General features: G+C 45.7%; 1 protein-coding gene across 1 annotated transcript; it reads left to right on the forward strand.

Annotated features, from left to right (window-relative positions):
• The first annotated feature begins 413 nt into the window (after window positions 1-413).
• STAMBP (STAM binding protein) lies at window positions 414-20,911 on the forward strand. Its single transcript, XM_033159086.1, is given in 11 exon segments — window positions 414-449; window positions 2,520-2,733; window positions 9,280-9,355; window positions 9,780-9,875; window positions 10,583-10,856; window positions 10,859-10,906; window positions 12,094-12,218; window positions 15,390-15,527; window positions 16,717-16,829; window positions 19,094-19,193; window positions 19,915-20,911. Coding segments are annotated over 10 exon segments (1,230 nt in total). The 5' UTR covers window positions 414-449; window positions 2,520-2,530; the 3' UTR covers window positions 19,972-20,911.
• Window positions 20,912-24,838: the final 3,927 nt, after the last annotated feature.

A 24,838-nucleotide genomic window follows, 5' to 3' on the forward strand; every position in this document is an offset into this window, starting at 1 on the left:
CTGCTTTGCTGCCGCCCTTCGAGCCTCTCCCACACCCGCCCCGAACTGCAAAGCTCTCCGCCGCTTCTCTCGCCGTCCTGGGGGCGGGAGGCAGCGGCGCAGCTGCTCGCCTCTCTGACCGGCTCACGGAGGCTCCGGGCTCAGCTGCTGCCGGGGAAGGAGGGAGGGCTGTTGCTGCTGCTGCTTATCTGCTTGCTAAGTTTGTATGCCGGCATTCACTCGAAGATTCCCAAGGCAGTTCACAACATCATAATGCAGAATGCATAATAAAACCTTCCAGGAGTGGACGCCCACCTACCACCCAGCGGTAGCAGCCGATGGTTAGGGCGAGGGGAGCAGTAAGAGGACAAAGCGAGCCTTGCAGCCGGATCAGACCAAGGAGCCGCCTAGTCCAGCACTTTTCCCCCTCACAGTCCTTCAGTGCCCATCAGACGTTGCTGGACCCAGAGGTGGATTTGGAGGAGCTCAAGTTGTTCAGTAGCACTGGGCGTGGAGCCTCGAGGGCACCTGCAGCAGATGGCACAACAGTGATGTAGAATGAAAGACGAGAGGTGGGGCTGTGCGCAGAGTTTTTGGCACCACTGCTGGACCATTACCCCTGATCATTGGCCATGCGGGCTGCAGGGAGTTGGGAATCCAGCAGCACCTGGAGGCATCATGTTGACTAGCCTTGCCCCAAGCTGTTGCAGCACTGTCACTCCAAGGGAGCCACATCAGCACACCCTCTGCTCGCTGTTTGACCAGAAAATGATTTTTCTCCAGCTCTGCAGAAATCATGACAATAATCATGTGTTGTCTGCTCTCTCTATAAGGATCTTATAAGATCCCAGCAGTGAGAGAGCCAGAGTGGTGAGGTGATGAGAGAGCTGGGACCAGGCCAGGTTCAAATCCTCACTTGGCTTTGAAGCTCCTTGGCCAGTCACTCTCACAGGCTCACCACAGAGCAGCCTGCTGGATCAGGCCAATGGCCCATCTAGTCCTGCATCCTCTGCCCAACTAGATGCCTGCCAGGAACATGCAAGCAGGACATGAACGCAACAGGGACCTCTCTCCTCTGGTTTCCAACAACTGGTATGTGGGGGGAGAGCATAGCCTCCATCATGGCTAGTAGTCATTGGTCACTACCTTCTCCATGAATTGGTCTGATTTTGTTTTAAATCCATCCAGGTTGACGGCCATCACTATCTCCTGTTGGAGTGAATGGCCATAGATTAACTTAACTGTAGCCCAGCATCATGTTTCTAGATTGTGGTAGGAGATCCGTGTGTGATTTCCTGGCATTGGAACAAGGGGCAGCGAGTAGCTGCCCAAGGCTTGTCTGTTGCCTTACTAGCAGTGGTAGGGCTTGAATGCCATATCCAGTTTTTCTTTCTAATCCACACCACCAATTTAAATACCCCCTGTATTCAACCTGATGTTCTCCGGATGTTTTGGAATATAGCTTACAGTTTAAGCCTAAACAAAATATAAAAAATCCTTCCAGTAGCACCTTAGAGACCAACTAAGTTTGTTATTGGTATGAGCTTTCATGTGCATGCACACTTCTTCAGATACCAATTTAAGCCTGTGCTGCTGTATGATTCTGGGCCTGATGGAAGCATAGCTATGCTAGTTGGGACTGGTGGAAATTGTATTCCACAATATCCCAGGTTGGGAAAGGCTGATCTGGTGCCTTCAGTTGGAGGATCAGTCTGGACTTCAGTGCAAAAAGACTTTAGAAAGACGATTGTGTAATCTCTGTAGCAGAGGCACCAAGAGTTGTGTGTATAGCACGCTTATCTAGTGAATGAGAGGTACAGCACAAGTTGAGTGTTCGCAGTTTAGTATAAAAAGCACACATGTACACATTACCTGAGGCAAAGCTATTTGGGAAGGTTACTTATTATCAGCAGCTGAAAAGGCGAGGCTGGTTGGAAGTCATAGCTCCTATTCTAGCATTAAAAAATCTGATGAAGGGTAGCATTATCTGTTTTTGTGCCTGCATCAAGCTGACTACAATACCAGGTGGAACTATACTTAAAGGCTGCCTTTCTATCCAAGGCAGTGAACAAAAAGTACATTATTATAATAAAACATTAAAAGCACAAAAAATCTCCAATATATAATGTACTGTATAATTTATCCCATATAAAAGCCATTTCCTGAGCTGCAGCAATATGATGAGAGGGGGGATTTCTAGCAGTGAAAGGGAGGTTTCCTACTAAAGTTAATTTAGCATTTTCTTAAAATTTGGTCTCTTAAACAACTTGTAGTATCCAGTTCCTGCTTCTGAAGACACAACTGGTAGTGGAAATGCTTGTTGATATGCTTTTATAATTAATACCTGAGACACTGTGACCTTAAGGCTTATTGGATTGTAGTTATAAGATGTGTTTTCAACGCATTCTTCAGTTACACAAATATTGGAGCTTAAGTTTATATGACAGTCCATGTCCCCATAAATCTTCCAGAGATTTCAGTTAGAGGGTTTATCTGGATACAAATGATTTCAGTGCCGGTCATATCAACTCTCTCTACAGACTGACCCCCTATGCCTGACCACGCAGATGTCAGCCTGCCCCCAGAGGACCGGGTCAGGGGTCTTATCCAAATGGGCAGTAGTGTGGAGGTGAATGAAGATGTCCCACCTCGGAGGTACTATCGTTCTGGAGTTGAGATCATCCGGATGGCAACTATCTATTCTGAAGAAGGCAACATTGAACGTGCCTTTATATTGTACAACAAGTACATCACGTAAGAAATTTGCATTGCTCAGTAATAACAGAAGAACCTCTGTTCTGATAAGCCTGTTAAGTACCATTGTATTGTAAACCAGCTGGGCCAGATGGAGCTTTTACTAGATTCTTGCTCAGTTACTTATTGTGACTCAGGTGTGCCAGTACTGGCTTCTTCCCTCACCTGAGGTTTTAATCAGCAAGAAGATGGCTTTGTCTCATCCCAACCTGAGCCTAAGGCACCTTAGAGACCAGTAGCACCTTAGAGACCAAACTCAGTTGGTCTCTAAGGTGCTACTGGAAAAAAATTTCTATTTTGTTTCGACTATGGCAGACCAACACGGCTACCCACCTGTAACTGAGCCTAAGGGTTTATCTAAGCAACCTATCAAAACAACCCTCAACTGCGGGGTAGAAATAAAAATTTATTATTATTATTATTATCTTTGTAGATAGTTTTGTAAATTTTGATCCAAAGACAAGGCAAGTGTCCGGACTGCATGTAATGGATGTGCATTCAGTAGAAGGGCTGTAGATCATAGGTAGAACATCTGCTTTGCATGCAGAAGGTCCCAGGTTCAATCCCTGGTTTCTCCAGCTATCATCATCATCATCATTAATTGAATTTATATACCACCCTATACCCAGAGGTAGTGGTGGGAATGTTGCCTGTCTGAAAGCCTGATAGATGGCACCAGTCAGTGTTGACAGTACTGAGCTAGCTGGATCAACAGGCTGGCCTATGGGTTAATAATCAAATATAGTCCTACTTGGAGTAGACCAACTGAAAATGAAATACATGACTAACTTAGGTTCATTCATTTCAGTGGTCTACTCTGAGTAGGCCCCAGGGCTCTTTACCAGCTTTGTCTGCAACCATTTCTGGACAAGAATTGCCTGACCAACGTAGTCCATGTGTTTGTAACCTCACGACTAGATTACTGTATACTGTAATGCACTCTACTGGAGCTGTCCTTGGATCTGGTTTGAAAGCTCCAGCGGGTGCAGAATGCAGTGGCCAGACTGCTGGTGGGGGCAATCGGGCCAAAAAGATGGGACACCTTTGTTAAACATTCTGCTCTGGTTGCCCATCTGCTACTGAGCCAGTTCAAGGTCCTTGTATTCATTTACAAAGCCCTGGACAATTTAGGTCCTGGGTACCTCAGGGATCGCCTGAACTGTTTATATCCCAGCCCAACCCTTACATTACTGAGATCATGTGCAGAAGTGTCATTGGTCATTCCCCAAGTTGGTGGTGCTCATTTGGTCAACAGCAAGAAACCATGCCTTTAGTGTCATCAGCACAGTCCTGCGGAACACTCTGCCAGGAGAGATTAAGCAGGCACCTTCTGTGCCAACTTTTAAATGCCTGTTGAAAACCTTGCTGTGCTGCCTGGCCTATGCAGACAATTAAGAATACAGCCTTCCACAATCACTAATTGCTGTCTGTTTTAACAATCCAGTTACATGTAGGTGCCGTGGTTGGTTGGGTTGGGGGGGTGTTGGTCCTGCCATAGTCAAAAACAAAAAATCATTCCAGTAGCACCTTAGAGACCAACTAAGTTTGTTCTTGGTATGAGCTATCTGAAGAAGTGTGGATGCACACGAAAGCTCATACCAAGAACAAACTTAGTTGGTCTCTAAGGTGCTACTGGAAGGATTTTTTAATTTTGTTTTGTTTTTAACTCTTTAATATAGTTTTATTGTACAATCTATATTTTATATTTCATTTCATATATATTTCATTTCATATATTTATATGTCCAACTCCCAATAGACTGCGATCTACTCACAGTATTAAAAAACTGGCAGTGATCTACCCAAAGTTGTTGAACTTTTTTTAAGTTGTGAGCTTTTTTTAATACCAAAGTTACTTTGTTTGTTGCTTTTTTTGCTTCTTTGTAAGGAGATTGCTGAGGGGGCAGAGAACTAACAGGAACACCCTGATCTACTGGTAGATTGCGATCTACATGTTGGGCCTGCCTGTTATATTTTATTGCTGTAAACCACTTTAATGCAGTTTCTTTTGTGACATAGCAATAAGAAATATTTTTATAAATAAAATAAAATATGGTACAAGCACAGTGGGGATGGGGAAGATAAATGAACATGTCACTGGTGAAATGTCTTGGGCATGAAAAGCACCATGTTTTGCTCATCACTCCAAATAGTCATTAATACAACAGCTGCAGGGGGTTGTGGCTGTGTGAATGCTGTAAAAATTACCGTATTTTTCCGTGTATAAGACTACGTTTCCCCCCTAAAAAGAATGCCAAAATTAGGGGGAGTCTTATATACAGCTACATCTCCCCCCTGAGTCCCCCAAAATAGGGGACGTCTTATACATGGGGGCATCTTATAGATGGGAAAAATGGTACTTCTGGGGGTGGGCAGAGGGACCTTATTGATTCCATTATAAGAAGATGAAAAGTTAAATGAGTTTCTTTTAACCCAGAAAAGTAGTTTTTGTAATTATCAGCAGGCAGGCTCAAGGGAGATCTCTAGGCTGTAGCACTGACTGCCAAACTAACAAAAACAGTAATTTGCGTGGATTGTTGAGTGCAAAAGGATCTGCCAGGTTTGTGTATTTAATTTATTAATTTATGTCCCTCCTTTCTGAGAGCCAGTGTGGTGTAGTGGTTAAGAGCGGTGGACTCTTAATCTGGTGAAACAGGTTCGCGTCTCCTCTCTTCCACATGCAGCTGCTGGTGACCTTGGGCTAGTCACACTTCTTTGAAGTCTCTCAGCCCCACTCACCTCAGAGTGTTTGTTGTGGGGGAGGAAGGGAAAGGAGAATGTTAGACTCCTTAGGGTAGTGATAAAGCGGGATATCAAATCCAAACTCCTCCTCTTCTTCTTCTTCTTCCTCCTCCCCCCAAACTGGGATTCAGGGCAGCTTGCAACATTTGAAAACAACATTATAAAATACCAATGTTATAGAAACAAACAAGTTGAAAACAGTAATTACAAACTCTCACTGAGAGAACTGAGATTACAGGGAACCAGGCCGAGGGCCTTCTCAGTAGTTGCTCCCGCCTTGTGAAACACCCTCCCGTCAGATGTCAAGGAAATAAACAACCACCTGACTTTTAGAAGACACCTGAAGGCAGCCTTGTTCAGGGAAGTTTTTAAGGTTGGATGTCATACTGTGTTTTAATTTATTGGAAGCTGCTCTGAGTGGCTGGGGGCATATAAATAACCACCACCCCATCAGAGCACATTTAGAACCAGCAGTTAAAGTGCAATTTGCCCCGACTATAATCGTATTCACCTTATATTTTAAAGGCCTGTCTTAGCCTGCTGGTGGAAGGATAGCAAAGAGGGAGCCAATCTAATCTCTCCTGGGAGGGGATTCCCCAAATTGGAAGCAGCCACAGGAAAAGGCTGTCTCTTGGGTCACCACCAACCGTCCTCCTTAAGTTGATGGGGCCGAGAGAAGGTGCTCATTCAAGAATCTTAGGGAGATACAATCTTTCAGATAGCCTGGGCAGAAGCCATATAGGGCCTTATAAGTCATACCAACACTTTGAATTGTGGTCGGAAGCAGACTGTTAGCCAATGAAGTTGTTTTAACCAAAGAGCAACGAGCAGCTGGCCTCAAACAGCAGTCTGGCTGGCCGCATATATCGACATGTAGCTTCAGTTCCTCGTTCAGTTCAGCTTATTTCTTACTAGGCCAAGAGAATCCTCTTCCATTTCTCCCCTGGGAAAGAGGACCTACATTTTCACTTGCTGGCATTCACAGACTATTGAGCTGCGAGGTTCACATTTCCCCTTCAGTGTTTGAATGAAAAGCTGCAAGCTGGCTCAGAGTTTCAGTTTAAGGTTACCCAATCAAAGGCCTGTTTTTGTATTGTTGAGTTGCCACATATACCAGTCTTAACAATCTTCTAAGTTTGCTTTGAGAGATCTGGGAGTCAAAGCTGGGGGCAGGGTGGGGGAGTGGGAATCTTCATACTCCTAGGAGACAATGTCAAATTTCTAGTGAGCTGTGCTGTTGGGGTTTTTCCAGTAACATTGAAAGCTGCTTTACAGTTCAGCCAGTTTTTTTAGCAGTACCTCAAGATCCTCCCTCAGGATCCGGATTCCACAAGAGCAGCCTTCCTTGTAGCCAAGAAGGGATACTGGCACTCTTCATAGGCGGTGATGTCATGCATATCGCAGGAACCTCCCATGCAGTTACTCGCTTTCACAGCCTTTACATTCATTCAGTTCCCAAGCAAAATGCCTTTTCTTTCATGTCTTGGATGTGATTGGCTGCCTTCCTTCATAGAGTCCAGTGTATTGCATGGAGCTCCTCCGCCCCCCCCCTTTAGTGCTGTGGGCTAGTTTGTGGCCTCTGTGTGTTTACTCAGAAGTAAGTCCCACCAAGTTTGTTAGGGCTTACTTCCAAGTAAGTATTCATAGAGTACCAGCGTTAAGGTTTCAGGTGCTGCTGAAATCCTTTAACATGCTGAAAATCCGCTTCACAGTTGGTTTCAAATCTTCTCTAAGCGAATGTTAAATTCTTGGTAGTTCCAAAATGGGAGTGGGGGGGCTGGTACACGCAGCCTTTTCTCCTTTCCAATTGCTGTTGCTGCCACCATTACCCAGGCATCTTCTATGCACAATTTTCCTGCTCCAGCCCCATTACATTCAGTACATTTTTTCCTGATTAGCATCACCTTCAGCCTTGCTTAACCTTCCATGCTTCCTCTTTTATGGGCATTTCTGGGAAGAGAAACTGGCCAAGGGACCTGCTAAGTGTAAAACTTGGTGGATCCCTTCCAGCTCTGCTCCCTCTTGGCAGCCACTTAAGCCTCCTTTAACTAAACAAATCCTCTAACTGTGATTCTGCCATTGCAGTAACAAGTGCAGGAGCAGTGAGGAAACTCTCTGGATTGCAGTATAAATGGTGTTTCTGTTCTGTCAGGCCTTGTACAGGGCTGTCCTTACTGTGAGGAAACTCGTCTTGGAGGACTAAGCGTAGCTTAGCCTAAATTATCCATTTTTGGAGGGTTGCTCAGTAATCAACCTGATCCCACCAGGGATGCTCAGACTTTTGAATGAAGTTGGCATAGCCATTGCGAAGCTCTTCATAGGTGCAGAGCAAATTTGCTCAGATGATGGGAGGTTGTAATGGGGAACAAGGGGAGCTCACCCCATCGCGGGGATTCGAACCACCAACCTTCTGATTGGCAAGCCCTAGGCTCTGTGGTTTAGACCACAGCGCCACCCGTGTCCCTTGGGGAGGTAAAAAGGTAAAGGTACCCCTGACCGTTGGGTCCAGTCACGGATGACTCTGGGGTTGCGGCGCTCATCTCGCTCTATAGGCCGAGGGAGTCGGCGTTTGTCTGCAGATAGCTTCCAGGTCATGTGGCCAGCATGACTAAGCCACTTCTGGCGAACCAGAGCAGCACATGGAAACGCCATTTACCTTCCCAACGGAGCAGTACCAATTTATCTACTTACACTTTGACATGCTTTCAAACTGCTAGGTTGGCTTGCCGGAGCTGGGACTGAGCAACGGGAGCTCACCCCTCACGGGGATTCAAACTGCCGACCTTCTGATTGGCAAGCCCTAGGCTCTGTGATTTAACCCACAGCACCACCCGCGTCCCCCCGTGGGGATGGACTGAGAGGCAAATGTGCTTCCCAAAGGGTCCTCTCCAGGGACAGAGTGGTGAGTTCATCCTGCCTTTCCAGAAGGCAAATGCAGTAGCAAGACAATGAAACTGAGGTAAACCTAGAAACATTTTTGTTTAATATGTTTTCTTTAGAATTTGGAGGGGTTGGATAAAGTTGTTTGGAGACTGAACTCCTGGTTGGCCAATCCTGGCCTAAATCAGCATCTGAATGAAAGTACATTTAAGTTGCTAAAATAGGACCCTTAAGACTGCAGCTGAAAACTGAATTGCCAGTTATCTGCAGGTGGTTGAACCATTTCCATTTATGCAGACTTGTGCCTGAAGTAGGCTTGAGCTTTGCTTTGATGCTACTTGGCAGGCCAGTTTTTCCTTTGAACAAACAATTCCCTTGGTCTTTGCTTGTGTGGAGGAACAGAATATCCAGATTTGCAAATTATAGTCTGCTCCAGTACCTGACTGTGGTGACCATTTCCATTAGAAGAAGGAAGTGGCAGAATTGCCCAGGGACTGTTTTGTATGCAGAGAGTCAAATTTCTCTTGGGGAGCAAGTTTGCCATTTAAGTAGAGCTATATGAGCAACACAGATGCAATTTTTCACAGAGATTACGATCCTGTGACCCAAAGCTCTAGAAGTTATATTTTCAGTCTGTTTCAGATGCAGTTTCCTGTGGATTGCCTGTGCTAGAAAAGGGATGTCTTTAGTTTGTGATGGAGAGCAGGATTGTGTCCTGGAATTTTGCTGTAAAAAATGTAAACTGAAATTCTGATCCCAGAGTCCCCACATGATCAAGGTACAATAATCCTGTGTGGCCTGATCTTTGCCACACAGGATTATTGTATCGGGCCTAGAAATGCTGTAACATCCCAAGTGTGGTCATGGTTCTCCTTCCTAAATCTCAGCTGCCTGTTCTCACTTACTTTGTCCTCTCTGTTCCAAGGCTCTTCATAGAGAAACTTCCGAAGCACCGTGATTACAAAACTGCTATCATTCCTGAGAAGAGAGACACAGTAAAAGTAAGTGGCCACACTGGTCGTAATGGAGAAACTTTGTTTTAAGATTTTCCTCTAGAGAAAAGATGCTGCAGCTCCCAGATACTGGCAATGAGGAAGAAGCTGTTAGTCTATCACAAGCATATATAGAAACTATTTTGCAATGAATTACGTTGCAAAATGCAGGCGCCCGAGAGAGGAGAGAAGGAGTGAGAGAGAGAGTGCTGAGTAGTGTGTCACCCTTCCTTGTAAGTTTCTGTGCTGATTCCCTGCTGAGCTGTTGCTCAGCTCCGATTTATTTCAGTGATGCTTGCCTAGGCAAACATGCTGGCAGACTGTGTCCCAGGCCCCTCTAATAATGGTTCTTATTGTCACACTGCTACTGATCGCAGCTTCTTTTTTTAGTTCTAAATAACTTGATTTTCATGCTTACTTTCTCTCCACCCAGAAACTAAAAGAAGTTGCATTTCCTAGAGCTGAAGAGCTGAAAAAGAAGCTTTTAGAAAGATACAACAAAGAATATGCAGAGTACAATGTACAAAAAGTGAGTAACAGGAGGAGATATGCATGAGCTCCAAATTGTGCCTCTGAAGACCACAGCTTGCAGGGAATGATGGTTGTTTGGGGTCTGTTTGTGTTTGGTCGTGGTCAAGCAGTGAAGCTGACATGCTATCCTAGCACTGACCTCAGATACTCTTGGTCTCTCTCCCTATTCCAGCAACTGGTATTCAGGGAAAAAAAATCTCTTAACTCTTCCATCTTCATCCAGAGTTGCTATGGAGGTTCTACTCTGGTGTCTTGAGGTCAATAATGGACTGGATGGGGAAAAACAATTTTTAAGTTAACATAAATAAGATAGTCTTGCCTGTTGTGAATGGGAGTAACACACCCCATGAAATCACAGATTATAGTCTGAGCATTCTCCTGAATCCAGCCTTGAGCCTGGATGCTCAAGTGATGGCCACAGCGAGGATGCCTTTGCCCAATTTAGGTTGGTACACCAGATGTGCCTGTGCCCAGAAAATGCTGGTTTAGCTCTGGTGACACATGCCTTAATTACATCTGGATTATAGCGATGTGCTTTCCATGGGGTGGCCTTTGAAGAATTGTCCATAAATTTCAGCTGGTCTGGAATGCAGCAGCCAGATTTCTTTTTAAATCCGCTTTTGCCTGTGAGACCCAAGGACTGCCATGGGCTGCCTGTGCTGCACCTTTTCTCACCTGGTTCCTTGTCTGATGTTCCTGATGCAGAAGAAGCAGGAGGAGGAGTTTGCCCGCAGCATGGCTCTGCAGCAGCAGCTGGAGGAGGAGAGGCAGAGGGTGGCCAGGATGAAGCAGCAGCAGGCCGAGCAGGAGCAATTCAGTGCATTCGAGGAAATGATCCGGCGCCAGGAACTGGAGAAGGAGCGCCTGAAAATCGTGCAGCAGTTTGGGAAGCCAACCCCCAACACCTCGGATGGCCCCTTGGTACCTGGCGTGCTCAAGCCCTTGAGCCCCAGTGGAGGAGCAGTGCTGCCCAAACCCCCACTGTGGACAGGTCTCTGAAACCTGGAGCTTTGGAAATCCCAGAAAACAGTTAGTATGCCTTGACCCACCCTGTGTGGCTATTGGGTGGCAGATCTCCTTCCCTTCCACATCAAAACATGACCAAACCCCTCACCCACAATGTGAGAATGTTCTAAAACTAAATTACACCACTTTTGTACCACTTAAAACCCTGCTTGTGCCGATCCAGATTTCTGTATTGTAGAGTGTTGACTAGTTGACCCTTTGGGTTCCCTCCAACTCTACAATTGTGATTCTAGGATCTGGTATGTTCTCTGCAGAAAATACAGATCCCTCTGAAGCTGAGTCGCCTCACAAGCCCGTCTTATTTCCTGCCCTACCCTCCTGCTCTTGAGTGGGCATAGGCGTGCATGCACATGGGGCCGTGGGGGCCAGCCCCCCAATTTTCACTGAGGGGGCCACCCCCTCTATTCCACAGCATGATGGGCTCTGTTGGGCCCTCCCACAGCTTTTGGGGCCTTTGAGGGGGCGTAACGGGCGCTGTCAGGCCTCCTCCCACTGTTGGGTGGAACCTAGCACGCCTGAGTGGCCAGTTGCAGGGGCAGGATGTGACAAGCCGTTCTCCTATGACCCTATAAGTTTGTGGACTTCATTGGTTGATTGGATAACCTGGGTTCTAACTTAATCCTTGAATATTAGCCCACCTTTTCATCCTCCCCGCCCCTAATTTTTCCTCCATCTGCTCACTGAAAATTATCAGTTCTTTCAGAAGGCAGTCCTGAAATACAGAGAATCCTGCAACATTGAGACATTTTTGCAGTCGAGCGATGGTCATGAGTTCTGTTAGTAGGTCCCTCCCTGTGGAATGTTAAGGGGTGATGCACATATTGGAAAGGGCTTTTGGGCCTTGCGCAGCACACCTGAGCTTTTTATTTCCAGGTGTGCATCCGCTTACCAGCAGCAACTTTGGGCTGCCTCTTAATTCTGTTTGAAATAACCACCGGCCCTTTTTTAAAGTGCTGGTCTCAAAACAATCTTCATGTGGCCAATTCTTCCAAACAACAGATCATGTAGTAAATCTGTGTCTGGACCATTCAGTTCAGACTGCAGGCATTGACTCATACGTTTGAATGCTTAACACACACAACACACTCATAGTGAACTAGCAGTACAGAGTAAAAACGTAGGCTAGAACCAGGCCTGATATATGCTTGTGACATTGCACATCAAAATCTTCTCTCCTCTCCTCTCTGCAGATACTACTATAGAAGGACTTCGCCATGTGACTGTCCCCAGAGAACTCTGTCATAAATTCCTCCAGTTGGCGGATGCAAACACTGCAAGGGGTGTAGAGACATGTGGAATCCTTTGTGGGAAGCTGGTAAGGCGACTTCTGGGATAATCACATGTCAATATTTGGTAGTCCCCTGTTTCAAGACTCTCAAGTTGCTGATTTGATTACTTGGAAATATTTGTGTTTATTAATATTAACTTGCTTGAATTACTTAAAGAACATGGGTGCATATAAAAGCTGTTGCACATATGTAAAACTGGTTGTGCTGATGCGAAGTCATGGAACGTTCATGAACACTCTTTCTTGCAAAAACTCACCCTGAGAAGATACAAGTTGCAAGAAGTCAGCTTTGTTGAGGGGCGTCTTTTGGAGGAGACATTGTATAAGAGTTAGAGCAGGGGTCGGCAATTTTTTAAAGCTGCAGGCTGGTCCGCTGTCCCTCAGACCTTTTGGTGGGCTGGAGAAGCGGCATGGGGGGGGCGGGCTAGAAGAAGAGGCGAGGGGGGCCAGCCACTGCGCTTACCTTCCCAGGGGCGCGATCCGTAGCGCATTTCATCTCAGTGGGCTTGAGCAGTTCTTCAGGCACTGAACAAGTGGCCTTGAAGCGATTGCGGCTTACTTGCGAGTAAGTGCATCTTTAGGGTTTTCAGTGTCCGTGCATCCAATGGCAGGGCAGAGTGTGCAGCTATGCGGCAAGACGCGGCGTCTCCTGGCGGTCTCCTGGTGGTGCACGTAGAAGCTGGCGGGGAAGGGAAAGCGGACTTCTGAAGCTGGCGAGGCGGGAGGAGCCAGAGCCGGCGGTAGGCGCTGCCTTGCCTCCTTGTGATGGGAGGAAGAGGCCGAGTGGCGGCGGCTCTGCCAATCAGACACTGTGCCTGGTTTACCTCAGCGCGGCGTGGGGATGTCTCTGCCAATCAGACGCCGCTTAGGTAAACCAGGCACGGCGTTTGATTGGCAGAGCTCGGCCTCTTCCTCCCGTCACCATTGCTGTGAGTCTTGGCATCGTGGTGGGTCCAGCTTCGCGGTGCGGGCCAGATTTACAACCGTGATCTGGCCCACGGACCTTAGTTTGCTGACCCCTGAGTTAGAGATGAGAGGGTGTGTGCTGTCAGCAGGAGTGGTGGAGAAGCAGCAAGACTGAGTGGGCAGCAGGGCTAAGAGGTAATAGACGGTCCAGAGGCAGTGGACAGACAGATGGTGGTGATGTCAAAATATTTCACCAGTGCAGGAGCCTACAATGCAACCCTAGACTGATGCTGCTCTGGATATTGGATAGTACAGCTTATAGTTTCACACCTTTGAAGCTTATGGTGGCTTCAATGTGTTTTGGTAAAATGATAAATGAATCATTTTTTTAAAAATGATGTATTGCAATGTTTGGGACACGGGTGGCGCTGTGGGTTAAACCACAGAGCCTAGGGCTCGTTGATCAGAAGGTCAGCGGTTTGAATCCCCGCAACGGGGTGAGCTCCCGTTGCTCGGTCCAGGCTCCTGCCAACCTAGCAGTTCGAAAGCACATCAAAGTGCAAATAGTTAAATAGGGACCGCTCCGGTGGGAAGATAAACGGCATTTCCGTGCGCTGCTCTGGTTCACCAGAAGCGGCTTGGTCATGCTGGCCACATGACCCGGAAGCTGTCTGCGGACAAACGCCGGCTGTCTCAGCCTATAGAGCGAGATGAGCGCCGCAACCCCAGAGTCGGACACGACTGGACCTAATGGTCAGGGGTCCCTTTACCTTTTTATTGCGACCTTTGCTTTAGTTTGTAATACATTAGGACCACTTCTTTCAATTTTTTAAAAAAAGCTCTTAAATATATTTGCAACATGCAACACTTGAGGGGGGTTTTTCAGCTTGGCTTTTATATTTTTACACTGTAGCCAGAAAGCCAATTTTACCCATTTTTCTTTGCCTTCAGCCTCCCTTAAACTTCTCTAGGTGGAAGATTTATTCATCCAAGCGGCTTTTGCTCTTTGGATTTTTAAAGTGGAACACAGGTTGTTGTTTTTTGTTTAAGTAATTCAGAAAAATTAAACAACAACACACCAGCGGACGGATGTAAAATCAAGAGCCAACAGCAAAACAGACCTTTTAATCTATCTAAAATGTTTCAGTGTTCTCTGATTATGGCCTGATTATGTTCTTACATGCTGCTGTCTTTTTATACTGGATATTTCTAAATTTATTTATCTCTTTGATTTATCTACTCTCCTTCTTTGGAGGTTTTTAAACAGAGGTTGGGTGTCCATCTGTCAGTGATTCTTTAGCTGGGATCCCTGCATTGCAAGGGGTTGGATCGGATGGCCCTTGTAGTCACTTCCAATTCCATGATTCTATGATCACATTGTTTAATGACATTTATCATGTCATTGATCTTGGGTTGCTCGTGTTATGGGAACGCCGTGTATAAATGCTGGTGTCGATCAGTTAGCCACATCTCAGTCAGTTTCTGCAGCCCCAGCAGGACCCACAAGTGGTGCCTGCTTTGAGCCACCCTTCAGACACATTTTTGCATCAGCAGCTGCATCCAGGAGCTGCACAGTGCCCCAAACAGAACATGGGAAGTTAATGTGGTGTCCCAAGGGTGGAGATGTGTCTGAGAGCTGCCATTTTAATTTGCCATGGAACACCACTACCTTGGAAGCACTGTGGGGAATTTGAATGGGCGCTCCTCCAGAGTATGTCTGCTGCCCACTGCCTCAGTCCCTACTGGGGTGTTGGCTGGTGACACTGAGGTAGGAGAGGGGCTTACCTGTGGGCATTGTGCCATGGGCTCCCGCCTATCTAGAACCCCTGCTAAGAGAAATGGAATAAAGATAGGGGTGATAGAGGAGGCAGGGAATCGGGGGGGGGATCCTTACACAGCAAGAGGAGCTTGGCATTTTACCGGAAGGGGAGGTGCAGCCTAGTTCATAGAACTGTGGAGTTGGAAAGAACCCCAAGGGTCATCTAATTCTGTCCATTGCAGTGAAGGTGAGGCTGGTGGGATCGGCAAGAGGGCATTGAATAATCAGACCAGGAAGTGAGCAGTAATTGGAGGAGGAGGAGGAGGAGGAGGGAAAGCTCCTGGGTGTTCACTAAAACATCCAAACTCTCCAAGTCTCTAACATCTCTGAAGCTGGGAGTGTGGTGTTGGACCATTCCATTCATAGGCCATTATGTTTATGTCACTGGGGTTGCGCGGTGTTTGAATGGAAGCACTGTTGGCTGTTGCTAATTCCTCTTCCTTGCCCCCTTGCCCTTCTTTTGTTTCTTCCAGATGAAGAATGAATTCACAATAACCCATGTCATCATCCCCAAGCAGCACGGGGGCCCTGACTATTGCAACACTGAGAATGAGGAGGAACTCTTCCTGATCCAGGATCAGTACAGCCTTATCACTCTGGGATGGATCCATGTAAGCCTTTGCTCAAGGCCTCCAGGTGCAAAAAGCCTGTTTGTGGGTGTCCTTGTTAGGGGCTGAGTCTTGCCAGGTTCTTGTGCTTTCCCGCAAAGCGATAGGCTGCTGCCTGCTGTTAGAGCAGGAAGACAAATTCAGAGATTTGTGGAAAGTCCCAAAGCAACTGCTGCTGGGGGCTGCAAAACCCTAGTGTGCTCCTCTTGCGCAGTAGAAACCTCTCAGTGAATTGTGACTATACTTGCATGCCTGTGTATGGTGGGGAGAGGGGTGGAATTACCAAGTGGATTTTCTTTGGTGCCTATCACACCCAGGGCAGCTCTAGCATTGGGCACAGTGAGGCAGCTGCCTGAGGCAGCTAATTTTGAGTTTCATGAAAGGGCAGCAAACTGCTGTCGTTAACTGCTCTGTGTGTTTTCTGCCTCTGGTTCCAAAATAACTTGACTTGTAGTGGGGACAATTATTTGCAGACTCAGGCAGCAAAATGTCTTTGGCTGGCCCTGACCACACCCTCTCAACCCATCGGCTGAATCTGTCTGATCCCATTTGGCTGTGCTCTTAGTCAGCTCTTATTCATTCCAGTGTGGTGTAGTGGTTAAGAGCGGTACACTTGTAATCTGGTGAACTGGGTTCGTGTCTCCGCTCCTCCACATGCAGCTGCTGGGTGACCTTGGGCTAGTCACACTTCTTTGAAGTCTCTCAGCCCCACTCACCTCACAGAGTGTTTGTTGTGGGGGAGGAAGGGAAAGGAGAATGTTTGCCGCTTTGAGACTCCTTCGGGTAGTGATAAAGCGGGATATCAAATCCAAACTCTTCTTCTTCTTCTTCTTCATTGGGGCCTACATAGGAAAACCTCTTTGCAGATTGAGCTCTGTGTCCTAGTCTTTGTGCAGGACGACATTTGAATTTACTTATCAAGCACCCAAATATTTTGGGACAGCAGTGGGTCAGCACTGCACCTGCTTATTCTCTGCTTCCCCCCATCTGGACTTAGATTGCTTGGGCAGGTTGGGGGAGGGAATGGGGAAGGTGATCACTCTGATAAAGAGCTATGAAAGGTCATGTTAATGTTTCCTTAGAGAAGCAGGAGCCTTTCCCACTTGCTTGGTGGTTGTCAAGAATTAGCCTTGCCTTTCTTGGTACCAGTACTTGATTTTAATTTTTCCTCTTTTCCTCCATCCTTATTTAGACACATCCTACCCAAACAGCTTTCCTTTCCAGTGTAGATCTACATACGCACTGCTCCTATCAGATGATGCTGCCGGAGTCTGTAGCTATTGTTTGTTCGCCCAAATACCAGGAGTAAGTGTTGAATTTATTTGTATTGCAGATTAAATACATGTGCTGCGTTCATTCCATTCTGCACGGCGTTCTAACAGAGGTTTGGTGCTTAGGCCAAGAAGAAGGGCAGATGAAGCCTAGGAGGGATGTAGAAAGAGGGGATTTAAAATAATATTAACCAGGCCTTTTTTTCAGCCAGAGCTCACAGGAACTCAGCTCCGGCCCCTCTCAGGTGGGCACCATTGCTATTCTAAGAGAACAAGGGGAAAACTCATGGGGAGCTCTGGCACCTCTTTTTCTACAAAAATAGTTCTGATAATAACCATAAGAAATGTAGATAACCCAGGCTGCCATTCAATAGAGTTTAAATGGGGACAATTGGGGGGGGGAGAATTAAGGATGCAAGGAGGAACTAGGTTCTACTAAGGGGATTATACACATTCAGCAGATGAATTTGCATCCTTGTGCTTCCAGAACATACGTTCCTCACCCCACCTTGGAGATTGTGTTAACAATAAGCAGTTCTAGGATTTCTTTCTAAATAATTAAATGAGACTCATTGACGGCTAGTCATAGTAACATAGTAACCAAAAGAGGCACCAGGTCTTTGAGTACCAGTTGCTGGGTATCACAGGTGGGGAGAATGCTGCTCTTGGGCTCCTCCTCCTGCCCGTGATCACTGAGATCTGGTGTCCTAATGCACCCCCCGGGTAAGACCTGCCCCAGCCATTCTATTGGCTAGGGCCCACTCCCAGGCCAGCCTTGAACCTATCCCCTTAAAAACAAGTTTTCTTATATGAACTAAAAAATGAAACAATAAACCGATAGAAAATAATAAGAGAAACAATGTACAATTACACAAATTAAAATAACCCCCTACCCCATTTAAACATTAAAAACCACCCCACTCCACCCCAAAAAACAATCAGAATTTTAAACCCCATGGATTAAAATAATCTTAAAAGCATTTTAAAACACACTACACACATGGAGCAGGAAAAACAATAGCAGACCCCCCCCCAGCACTGCCCAAGAGTTCATGCTGTGAATCCGCCCCCCCCCCTAGGCCAGCTGGCAAAGGCCTTGCAGAAGGAGCAGGCCCTGCAGTCCTCACCACAACAGATCAGTATTTTAATATGTTCAGTATGAAGGTTTGGCTGTTCTTGGATATTCTTTGATTGTCCACATAATTCAAAAGACATGATAGTGGATCGTTAATCAATCTTGTCTTAAATTCATTCATTTACGACAATACCATCCTTCAGTATCTTCTCAAGTGTGGTGTAGTGGTTAAGAGCGGTAGACTCGTAACTGGTGAACCGGGTTCGCGTCTCCGCTCCTCCACATGCAGCTGCTGGGTGACCTTGGGCTAGTCACACTTCTCTGAAGTCTCTCAGCCCCACTCACCTCACAGAGTGTTTGTTGTGGGGAGAAGGGAAAGGAGAATGTTAGACACTTTGAGACTCCTTCGGGTAGTGAAAAGTGGAATATCAAATCCAAACTCTTCTTCTTCTTCTTTCTTCTTCTTCTTCTTCTTCTTCTTCTTCTTCCAACATTCTTCACCAGACAGAGATGAAATCTCCTTTACTGTCTTTGCCAAACCAGCGCCTCCCATTGCCTAACCCTCCTGCCCATTTACTCCTCCATGACAACCAGTGCCGTTATACAGCTATTTCACCACAATTTTCTCTAAAATTCTTAGCTATCAGATAAGAATTTCCAAATTCTTCTGGGATTTCCATCTGCAGATCTCTCTCCCATTTTCCTGTATCTATGTAATTTGCCTTCCAGTTTTATGAATTAGTAGGGCTCTTCTTCTGCTATGTTCTTTTCATGACTTTCTGATTACCGTTGTTGTTGTTGTTGTTGTTGTTTTGTTGTGTTGTTGTTGTTGTTGTTGTTGTTGTTATATGCACTTATTAGTCACTTATTCTTTTACAAAAAGTAACTCAATAGTACAAAATTAAAATCAGAATGGATATAACCCTAAACACATTCATAAATATAAAAGGCAAGTCTAGTTCATCCCATCAACTGGAAGAGACCACAGATACCTAAAATATTTTATGTATATGGTTTATTTTAGTAGTTCAGTTTATTAAATTTACATCACTTGATTTTTTTTTTAAAAAAAAACACCTTCAGAGCGGTATACAAAAAATATGTAGGAAACCCAGAAGTGCTAGTGATTGAGCTTTAAATAAATATGTTCCAAAAAACTTGTCCACCTAAAACCTGCTGTCAGTTTTGAGGCATACAAGTGATTTTATTTACAATCTTTCTAGGACTGGATTCTTTAAATTGACAGACCACGGCATGGAAGAGATCTCTTCCTGTAGGCAAAAAGGATTCCATCCACATAGCAAAGATCCCCCACTCTTTACAGTAATATATCCAAAGTGCATTGGCCTGGTTCTTGCTGATTCCCCCAAATCCTACCTGTACTGCAATGGCATGCTAACAGGAAAGCCTTTGTCCAGTTTCTGTTCTGATCCCTGCTAGGGTCAGAGAATGTCTCCTCTTTCTCTCCCCACTATTTGAGATTCTTTCCCTGTGTAGTGCTGGAAACTTCCAGTGAAGCAGGGTGGTGGTGGGATTTTTCTCCAGCTTAAAATATCAGAATTTATTGTGGAATCCTAATGAGTGTTTAGGAGCGAGTCCTATTGAATTTAAGGGGCTTACTCAAAGGTTAGGATTGCAGCCAGGAAAAAGAAATCCCAGTGGGTGCTGGAGCTTTTGACTGCAGAAGATTTCTCAGCACAAACTCTTGCAACAAATGAGAGCTTCTGAAGTGCTTTGCTTGCCCCAGGGCTAGCCCTTGGTCCCATTCCTATTCAGGGAATCTGGGATGGAGCCCTGAGGCAGAGGCAGCTGGGAGTTGGGTGTGTGATGGCAACCCAGATCAGCTGGGTGGGGAGCACATCGTTCCTAAACCTCTCACTGAAGGGAAATCTGCTGGTCACGTTGAGGTACTTGGAATACTCTAAGACTGACATGCACCATTTACAATTAGTATCACTTTCAGCCCGTACATTGTGTTGAATTTAGCCACCCCACCTGCTCTTGACTGCTGTGGCCTTCATTTCCTTTTCCTTTTCCCTTTCAGACCTGCAGTCATGTGACTATCCTGGAGCGGGAAGTGATGGTACTGGACCTTCGATAAAGCAAATGCCTTCATGCCTTTCGCAGCCATTAACTGTCCTCTACGTTAATTTATGATGACTAATAGTACCCCCCTCTATGCAGCAATTCCCAAGGCTCTCCCTGTAACACCACAAGAGTTTCACATTCTTTCTGATCTCATGCAGTTGTTAAATTAGGGAGGAAAGAGGAACTCTTGGGAGATATCACTAAACTTAATTCAAGTAGTATTTGGCTGCTCACTGATCCTCTTCAGGCTTTACTCTGCTGAACCTTAATCAAAAAATCAAGCAAATTAATAACCTATAAAAATCTGTTTGCGATATGCTGAGTGCATAAATTCATCTGTTTCCTCCCTTTCAAGCTGCAAACATAGAATTTTCTCCAAAGCTCATAAACACCGATGGAAGCCTTTGGTGGATTCCCCAAGTGCTGTGCCAATAGCTCAACTTCTAGTGAGCAACAACAAATGATGTTTACGTTGGAAGGAAATGAGCATATGCAGGAAGATTGTGTTTTTTGTTGTCAGGAATTCTTCAAAAGATAAATAAATCACAAGTTCTTCCAGGCTTCCGTTTCAGGGAGAGGGAGGAGGTAGGAGTTATAGGAAAAGAGAATCCAAAGGAAAGGATTCCATAAATAGCTTCTTGGTTCCATTCTTGGCACGGTTTGCCAAAGGATGGATCTGCACTTGATTTGTGCTATGAACTTTCAGTTCCAGCAAGTGCCGATATGCACTGAATCATCTAACTCAAGTTGGACAACCCCTTAAGTAATGCTTTAAGGCCTAGACCAGCAACTTAAAGGCCCAGACTGAGGGTTAGTTCGATATAGAGATTTAAAAATAGGTTTACTGTTGGAAAAATGTCTCTGGTACCTCTACATCTTGTACCCTGTCCTCGTATCACATTGCAATGAAGGGCAGGTTTAAAATATTTTAAATAATAAATACCTATAAAAAGAACATAAGCGTGATGTCACTTCTCTCTTTCAAGCAGGTGTAGACAATGTATGTTCCAGATGTTCCACGACTCTAAACTCTCATCCACCCCAGTCAGCATTGCCAGTGGCCAGGGATGATGGGAGCTGTAGTCCAGCAACATCCGAAGGGCCACAGGTTCCCCATCCCTGCCCTGCAGGTTGTGTCTTGCCACCCCGCCTTGTCACTTGATTGCAGGTGCTTCTTCCAGTCTGTAAATTGAAAACAGATCAGTGGGTGCAACTCTGTAGCATGGAATGCTTACTGGGAGCAGAGGGGAAACTGGGGAACTGACAGCCGGCTGGGAGGGGGAATAGAATGGAGAAGATGGAAAGGGAGGAAGAGACACAAAGATAAAAGTAGACAGAGAAGACCCATCTCCTTGTCTGCATAGGCCATGCCCTGGTTCACATTGGAAAGCCATCTCCAATACTCCCAGGTACAGAAGTGAGTGCTACCCTGAAGAAGAAGAAGAAGAAGAAGAAGAAGAAGAAGAAGAAGAAGAAGAAAAGAAATCAGTGGAGAATTTCAGTATTTTTATGTAGTTGGCTCCAGCACCAGTATGTCTAACCTCGCCCCCAATACCCTAAAAGATAACAGCAAAATGTGTGTGTGTGTGTATATATATATATATAATTTATTTATTTATTTATAAATATTATATATAAAATCTCGACTGCGTCAGACCAACACGGCTGCCTACCTGAATCTAGCAAAATGAAAAGTTCCTCTTTTCCAATTCAGTGTGAACCGCACTGCAGGGCTGTCATAAGCCCCTCTCTTCCACCAAAGACCCTTCCTATCTGCAATATGGAGAATGAACTGGAGTTGCTCTGGAATTTGCAGCAGAAGTTGTTTTAAAGCACACTAAGTAAGAATGGAATAAAAAGTAAGTCCCATAGTTTAGCCATGCACTATGGGAAGCCGTTTATTTTATCAATATTTGCAAAGCTTACAAACTATGGCTGTGAAAGCAAGTATGTGAGAACCATTGGCAAGTGGGGCTCCTAGGCTTGGGAGCTCCAGGAGACAAAGCATATTCCCTTGGCTGCTTCTTAAATCTCTTCCCATGCAATGTGAGTGTGTGTTGGGTGTTACACTCCTCTTAAGTGAGGCCTAGCTGGCCTGGCAAACACCCCACATGAATTCTTGTGCGTCTAGATCAGCCTTCCTCAACCTGGTGTCCTCCAGATGTTTTAGACTCTTAATTCCCATCAGCCCCAGCCAGCATAGCACTGCCCAAGTAATTTTGCTTCCTGAGACAAAGGGCAAGATGGTACCCTCCCATTCCCCAGACAGAATCTGACCAGCAGTTGAATCTTACTTCACCTTTGGTGATGGGTCAGCATCACAGAGTTGTAGAGTTGGAAAGGACCCAAAGGGTCGTCTGGCTCAACCCCCTGCAATGCAGGCATCACAGCTAAGGAATCCCTGACAGATGGCCTTCCAACCTCTGGTTAAAAACCTCCGTTCCATTAACCACATTGGCAGGCAGGGCAGGAGGACCAGCAGAAGACAAATACATTGTAAAAAAAGTAATAATATGAATTCAGAAATAGGTAATCAAATGCAGGTTTGGTTTAAAAATAGTTGCAAACCTAACGTAAATTTGTACATGAAATAACTTTATGGAATCAAATGACAATTAAAAAAAACAACCGATGTATATCTGCTTATAGTCAAAGCAAAAGAGCACAAACAAGTATACTGACAAAATTATTTAGATTTCCAACCTTTCTGCATTAGAAATATTCATGGCTGTTTTCTAATAAGATATAACAGAACCCAAACATGTTTGGACCTCTGTCTTTCTCAGTGGTCTCTGTACTCTGGACACAAAAATTGTTCGGTGTGCAAGTACATTTTGTGTGTGTGTGTGTGTGTGTACACACACACACACACACACACACACACACACGTAAATGGAGGTGCTCCCCCACCCCAAGCATATGCCAGTGCCACCTGTGCCCCAGAATCCTTTGCACTGCAGTGCGGTTTCACAGCAGAGAACAGTAGTTCTTTGGCCAGCTTGTGGCATGGCACGAGGTTCCTGGAAAGCACAAACCTTCTGAAAAGTGCTCTCTAGTGTGAGAGGCTTGGGAGGCATCGCCCAGTGGCAGCTGCTTCCCTGGGCCAGTCCCCGGAAGTGTGGTTTTTCTGCTTTTGGAGCTCGGGCTATGAACCTGGGAGAGCAACAGCCTCACCCCCTCCGCCTGCTGGGAGATGCCAAGGATTCCCTGCAGCTTCTCTTCCTCCAGCGCTGGCCTGCTTTCTGTCATGGGTTTCTGCTGCTGCATTCCATTCCAGTGGCAGATGCTGGGATACCAAGCGCCCGTGGTGGGGCTGCGAGGGAAGCTGGATTGGCTGCCTGGGTCAAATGCTTCCTTATTAGGCTGTCCGCTGCCTGTCAGGGTTTGGGGCTTTCAAGTGCAAGTGTTGTCTTTTCGCCCAAAAGCTCCCAGGGTTTCTATGAAGGGCTCCCATCTTGCTCAGCTGGCTTCCTTCTTTGCTTGAGCACAAGACAGCCTAAAAGCCCTCCAATTCCAGGACTGCGGTGGGCAAGGCAGTCCTGGAAAGCAGGGAGGGATGACTGGCACCCCTGACTAGGTAGATCTTCCCCCAGAGGAAGGACTGTAGCTCAGTGGTTGGGCATCTGTTTTGTAGGTAGAAGTTCCCAATACTGAGCCATGTGGAGCAATGGACTGACTTGGTGCAGAGCTGTAGCTGGGGGGGGGGGAGGCTAGCCAGGTTTTTTTTGCCCTGGGTGAAGCCTCCACAGGTACAGAAGCTCCCGGCGTCTCTGTGTGTGTATGCAAATGTGCAGGGGGTAGGTACCAAACTGAGTCTTTGACCCGGGTGAAATAAAGCCTAGTTTCCCCCCCCCCCTTGCTTGGTATAAGGCAGCTTCTTGTGTTCCTATTATAGATAGCAAACTGGGAATGGGGCTGAGCTGAAGTGGAGTGGGCCAGCTTGCAAGTGAAATCATAGCAAAAACAAACAAAGTGTATAAAGAACATCTAATGCTTCACTTGCAAAATGGCCGCTTCTACCTCAGCCGCACTTCTGAGGTGTCAGTCTGAGGGTTCCAGGCACCTACTCAGGTTTGGTTTCCCTAGAATGCAGGCGTGTGGAAACGGTGGCGTCTTTAGGATATATGGTTTTATTTACACATATATACAAGGGGTGACCGGAAAGTTCGGTGAATGGTCACAGAACTAGGAAAGCAAGAAATACTCAAACATCAGAATCGAGACATACGAACAGTAGAAGAATGGCAAATGAAGATGATAGACTTTATGGAACTTGCCGAGCTGACAGCGAGACTACGCGACCAAGAAGAGGAAACGGTGCAGGAAGATTGGAAGAAATTTAGACCTTATCTGAAAAAATTTGTAATTTTTAAATTTATATTCCTTAGGGAAGTAGTTAGAGGTTTTCGGTAATGATGTTGGAGATGGATTTTGTAAGATAGAATGTTATAAGGAAATAATTATGGGTGATTGCTAATAGTATGTAACTGCCAATGAAGACTGAAAATGAATTTCAGAAGGAGGAGATCGGGGGTAGTCACCCTAAGGTGTTAGAGGGAAAATGTTAAGTACATATAAGAAATTTGTGTGTTGTTTGTTTTTGTATTGTTTTGTTTGTATTTTTCTTATAAAATGAATAAAATATTTTTTAAAAAGAAGAAATATTAGAACATCCAATTTGCATCGGAAACCCATGGAATGCTCAGAATTGTGTATGGAGATGAAGCTGTAATTCAAAAGACAGTGTGTGAGTTGTTTAAGCGTTTCCGTGAAGGGTGGCAAACCATTGAAGATGACTCTCGGTCTGGCAGACCACCGACGAGCAGAACGACGGGAAATGTCGACAAAATTTGTGAGTTATTGGTGCAGGATCGGTCTTT

Source organism: Lacerta agilis, chromosome 8, assembly GCF_009819535.1.
Source record: "Lacerta agilis isolate rLacAgi1 chromosome 8, rLacAgi1.pri, whole genome shotgun sequence".
Classification (NCBI taxonomy): Eukaryota; Metazoa; Chordata; class Lepidosauria; order Squamata; family Lacertidae; genus Lacerta; species Lacerta agilis.